We start from the raw sequence: 6,000 nt of genomic DNA on the forward strand, positions 1-6,000 counted from the left end.
AATTGCCAAAATAATACCAGAATATTAGATAGGGGCTGATTTTTGTTTCTCTCTCTCTCTGTTTTATTAAGACCCAGTGAGAGCACGCCTGCTACTGGGGATCAAGCCCACAACCCGGGTGTGTACCCCTGACCCGAATCGAACCCAGGACCCTTCGGTCTGCAGGCTGACGCTCTATCCACTGAGCCAAACTGGCTAGGGCTTTCTTTTGTTTAGAATTTACTGTCTCTTTCTTGTTTCCAGCCCACTGTTGGAATTTAGGAGATCATGGAGTAAACGCCTCAAAATACTTTTAAAAAACACCCAACAACCCGGCCAGTGTAGCTCAGTGGTTGAGCGCTGCCCAATGAACTAGGAGGTCACGGTTCGATTCCCGGTCAGGGCACAGGCCCGGGTTGCCGGCTCGATCCCCAGTAGGGGGCGTGCAGGAGGCAGCCGATCCATGATTCTCTCTCATCATGGATGTTTCTCTCTCTCTCTCTCTCTCTCTCTCTCTCTCCCCATCTCAATCAATCAATAAAATACATATATTTTTAAAAAGCTGGGATGGCTGTCCTGCTCCCAGCTGTTTGCAGAACCCACTGTCAATCCCTATGCAAGTACTCCTATCGGGACTCCAAAGATGTTTACAGATTTTCATGCTCAAGAACTTGGAGTCAATGAAAGATGAGCAGGCACAGAAGGAGAGACATGTAAGAAACGGCACACAAGAGGAAGCCGAAAATAGACTCCACGGGGGTTTAGGGAACGCACTTCTCCAGCAGGCAGCCAGGAGTTCTCCTGGTCACGGCGGAATCATTACAAAATAAGCTATAGAAACCCAACAGTGGGCCGGAAACAAGCAAGAGAAAGCAAATTCTAAAAGAAAAAAAGGATGCTTCGTAATGGACATTTAAGAGCTCTAAAGAGATCATCGTAAACTAGAAGGTAGGTCAGAATAAAACAACCAACATGAAACACTGCGAAGCTGAAGGACAGCGAGGGGGTAATACCTAAGCCAGCCGTGGGCAAACTACGGCCTGCGGGCCGGATCCGGCCCGTTGAAATGAATAAAACTAAAAAAAAAAAGACCGTACCCTTTTATGTAATGATGTTTACTTTGAATTTATATTCGTTCACACAAACACTCCATCCATGCTTTTGTTCCGGCCCTCCGGTCCAGTTTAAGAACCCACTGTGGCCCTCGAGTCAAAAAGTTTGCCCACCCCTGATAAGCAGAAGCGCAGACTGCGCCGTGCGGGGAAAGAGCCCAACGCGTGTATAATTGGAGCCGGAACAGACGAGGAAGAAAATGAGACAGCTAAAATCGGAAGCCCTAAGAGCGAAGGAAAATGTAAAACTGATGAGAGACCTCCAATCAAAAATTCAAAAAACCCACATGAACTCCAGTCGGGATGAATAAGAAAGTGATTTTTTAAAAAAAACAACAACACTTGAAGCACATCAAGGTAATCAGCTGAAAATCAGACTAAAACGGAAAAACATCTTAACAACCCCTGGAGCAAAAACACTCATTTTCTTCACAAGGGCAGTCATTGGGTTGAGAGCCAGAGCTAACTTCTCAGCTGAGAAGATGGAATTTAGGAGATCATGGAGTGAACTCCTCAAAGGACTTTTTAAAAAAAATAACCCACAGCCCAGCCAGTGTGGCTCAGTGGTTGAGCATCACCCAATGAACCAGGAGGTCGCGGTTCGATTCCCGGTCAGGGCACATGCCCGGGTTGCGGGCTGTAGGAGGTAGGGGCCGTGCAGGAGGCAGCCGATCAGTGATTCTCTCTCATCATTGATGTTTCTATCTCTCTCTCCCCCTCTCCCTTCCTCTCAAAAAAATCAATAAAATATATCTTTTTAAAAAGAAGTAAAAATTAAAGTTTTGGGGTGTTTTTTTTTTCCACTATTTGCTACTCTCAATTCAATCTGGGCATGTCCAGTTACAAACGATATGATTTGCATTTTGAACAATAATCTCACAGTAGGATAATCATTCTTTGCTTTTCTGTTTATTGCAAGTCACCGTGGAAATGAGTGTCATTCATTGCCCAGTTATTGTTAATGTTTTATCTAAATTTGTTTTTGTATAATTTATTCCGTTCGAGTCCCGGCAGCCAAACAGAGTGAAAAGATGCCTAAATTCCTTGGGAGAAAACAGCAAATGAGGCGATAAATAGATTATAAATCATAATTCACTTATTTAAACAACGTTTAGCACATAATGGTGTACACTTACAGGAAATCTGTCGTTGCAATAATTCGGGTTTAAAGTATTGTCAGTGAGCCCGGCTGGTGTGGCTCAGTGGTTGAGTGGCGACCTATGAACCCGGAGGTCACGGTCCGATTCCCCATCAGGGCACATGCCTGGGTTGCAGGCACGATCCCAGTAGGAGGCGTGCAGGAGGCAGCGGTTCGGTGATTTGCTCTCATCATTGATGTTTCTATCTCTCTCTTTTTCTCTTTTCTTTTCTGAAATCAATAAAAATATTTTTTTAAAAAAAACAAACAAGTAAAAAAGGATTGTCACTTCGGGACTGAGTTTGACCCTTAGGGACTCGGTTCACCTCTTAGGGTCTTGGCTTGACTCTTCCGGGCGAGGCTGGCTCTTCAGAACGAGGGTCATGCCTTTGGGACCAGCTTCAGCTCTTAGGGTTAAGCTCGGCCCTTTGGGGTTTCGCTTGGCTCTTCCGGGCGAGGCTCAGCCCTTCGGAGTGGGCTCAGCTCCGCTCTTTGGGGCGCAGCTTGGCTCTCAGGTTGGGCTTTGAGGCTCGGAGGCAAGGCTAGACTCGCGGCACATGGACACATCCCAGGCTTCCCACTTGTGTGGGCAGTGGCAAAAAATAAAGTGATAAAAAATAAAAGCATCATCACTGAGGCCCAGGCTGGTGTGGCTTGGTTGCTTGGATCATCATCTCATGCACCAAAAGGGTTCGATTCCTGGTCAGGGCTCATACCCAGGTTGCGGGTTCGATCCCCAGTCAGGGTCCGTGTGGGAAGCAACCCATCGATGTTTCTCTCTCTTCCTCCTCTCTCTCTCTCTCTCTCTCTCTCTCTCTCTCTCTCTGCCTCTCTCTCAATCGATAACACTTTTAAAATAATAAAAGATAAAGCATTGTCCATGCGGTAATCAGTACGTCTGCCGCGGCATCCTACGTTCGTCTTTCACATCTCCGCGTTGTTCACGATCAAGGCAAAAATTACAGGGGAAGACCTTGACCAGCGGAGCCGTGTCCGCTGGGGGACGGTCAGTCCACTTCACTTCTGTGCAGAGCTGGCGACAGAGGGTTTCCAGTTCCTAGGAGGGACGCACAGCTATGGGGAAGTTGTGCTTTTGTAAAAGAGAGAGCGATTAACCTGTGTGAGCAGCAGCAGAAATGAGCTCCCCCCGCCCCAACCCCCCAGCCCCCATGCTCAACGGAGCAGAGCCACAGCCTTATCTTCCAAGTTGTGGTGCGGTGTAAATCACATTTCGGCAGATTGACTTAAGTGCGCGTTTAACTCTTCTACATAATTGGGTCCTTATCTTAAAAAAATGCATTCGGATCGGAATGTACGTCGTGGCTGGTTTCAGACAGAGAGAAGCCCCGAGGGAGTGGGGATGTGCGTCCCCAGCTGCCGGCAGAATAGTTATTTCTTCCTCCGATGCTATAATTTTGCACGTACGCCTAAATAAAGATGTCCTCTTTTCAATCTTTCCCCACCACTTTTTTTTTTTTTTTTTTTTTTTGCTGGTGGGAAGAATGAGATGCCAATTTTTTTTTCATATTCCTATTTTGCTTCTGAATACATTCCGTTAATTAATGTTCACGTTTAGAAGGACTCATTTGAATAAAGCCTCCGCCAGGCATCTTTTAGGTGCCTGGTTAATTCTAGAAAATTCCGTTTGCATGCATGAAATGTGCAAGGCGGTTTCCCTTGGAAATGTTACTGCTCGGAATTTTCTTGTTATTATTATTTTTTTTATTGATTTCAGAGAGGAAGGGAGAGAGAGAGAGAGAGAGAGAGAGAGGGAGAGAGAGAAACATCAATGATGAGAGGGGACCATGGATTGGCTGCCTCCTGCACGCCCCCTACTGGGGATTGAGCTCGCAACCCAGGCATGTGCTCTTGACAGGAATCGAACCTGGGACCCTTCAGTCCATAGGCCGACGCTCTATCCACTGAGCCACACTGGCCAGGGCCTCCTGTTTAATTTTTAAATAGAAGCGATGAGAACCAACACCTCTGTCTTGTCCCCGGGGTGAGAGCCTCCCGTCCTTCACCGCGCGCCTCGATGTGAGCCGTGGGTTTTCCTGGGTAGATGTCACTGGTCAGCTTGCGGAAGGGCACCTTCCGTTCCTCGCGGGCGGCCTGCGGTGGTCACGAAAGGGCACTTGTTGGCTCACTGTTCTTTTCCTGGGGCTAATGAGGCCGCCACGCTCGTTCTGTCCTTTTGGCCTATGGGCGGTGTGTTACCGTGGTTGGTGTTGATGTATGACACCCACGGGGTGTTCCTGCTCCCGCCTCGGGGATATTCTCACTGCCCTGCGGTGTCTCCCAGGGCTCTTTCCCTACGTAACGGCGTCCTGTGTCATTTCCGAATGTGGGTGAATTTCCCCCCCCCGTTGTGTCTCTGTTCATCTCTACTTTCATTCCCGTGTGGTTGGAGAACATAAGTTTGGGTGGTTTCCACAATTTTAACTTCACTTGGGGTGTGTTTTGTGTGTCCTAGTGCATGGCTCAGTCTGGGAGGTACTCCCTTTGTCCTGAAGGAGAATGTGTGTTCTTGCTATTGGTCAGGGGTGATCTCTACAGAGGTCTGTTAGTTGAATGAACATCTTAAAATAATGTAGATCGAGCCCCACTGGCTCAGTGGTTGAGCATCGTCCCATGCACCAGGAGGTTGCCGGTTCGATTTCCGGGCAGGGCACATGCCCGGGTTGCGGGCACGATCCCCAGTGTGGGCCGTGCAGGAGGCGGCCGATCCATGATTCTCCCTCATCGTGGATGTTTCTATCTCTCTCTGTCTCTCCTTTCCTCTCTTGAAAATAAATTTTTAAAAAGTGTATCTATTATTTTTAAAAAGATAAATAAATCTGTCTTTCCAGAGACCTGGATGGTCTCATTCTGGGGAACAGTGGACGGTGTGATGGGCGGGTCTGGGCCTGGGAGCTGGTGAGACCCTGACCCCCCCGTCTTGTGGGTCAACGACAGCTTGGCTCTCGGCGGGGAAAGAAATAAGACAGCAAGACAGCGCCTGTGTGCTGTGTCCACACAGCTGATGGCCAGGCCAGTGGCCTTTGCCCATTCATTTTTGGGGTGTCTGTGTGTTCAGGAAAATTCAGAGAGCAAGGCGACCCTAAGATTTTAGTACGTGAAGTGGTCAGAATGACACGTTTGCCTGGGATGCTTTGTAAAACCCACATCTTCAGGTGTGTTCACACTTGCTCCGTGTGTTTAGATGGCTACCCCAAAGAAGAAATGATCTACAGATGGAGGAAGAACTCCGTTGAGACGGCTAACCAGAAATCCTGGCGGCTTTATCAGTTTGACTTCATGGGCCTCAGGAACACCACGGAAGTCCTGACAACATCTGCAGGTAGGAATGAACAGGAAAAGGTGTGGCTCTCTGAGAAAAAAACACACAAAACAATGGAACCTGGCCGTGTGGCTCAGTGGTTGAGCGTCCAGCCATGAACCAGGTCACGGTTCGATCCTGGTCAGGGCACATGCCCGGGTTGCGGGCTCGATCCCCAGTAGAGGGCGTGCAGGAGGCAGCCGATCAATGATTCTCATTGAGGTTTCTCCCTCTCCCTTCCTCTTTGAAATCAATAACAAATATATTTTTTAAATCAATGGAAAAACTATCCTCAGGTAAGGATTAACAAAACAAAACAAATATATATATACACACACACACATATATATATATTATGATATCCTTCATGTACTTCCTTGTGAGGGAGAATTGTGGGATTTACATGTTGACTTTCTGCGTTAAATAGTCCACTCACTCAGCTGTTAGCATTT

The 6,000-nt window shown here is 47.6% G+C and overlaps 1 protein-coding gene across 1 annotated transcript in view; it reads left to right on the forward strand.

Moving 5' to 3' along the window:
• GABRG3 (gamma-aminobutyric acid (GABA) A receptor, gamma 3) overlaps positions 1-6,000 on the forward strand; it is a 49,311-nt gene that overhangs the window by 34,327 nt on the left and 8,984 nt on the right. The window contains 1 exon segment of the mRNA XM_005874385.2: positions 5,432-5,569. Within this exon segment, the coding sequence (XP_005874447.1) occupies positions 5,432-5,569 (138 nt within the window).

This window comes from Myotis brandtii, unplaced genomic scaffold (genome assembly GCF_000412655.1).
Source record: "Myotis brandtii unplaced genomic scaffold, ASM41265v1 scaffold435, whole genome shotgun sequence".
NCBI lineage: Eukaryota > Metazoa > Chordata > Mammalia > Chiroptera > Vespertilionidae > Myotis > Myotis brandtii.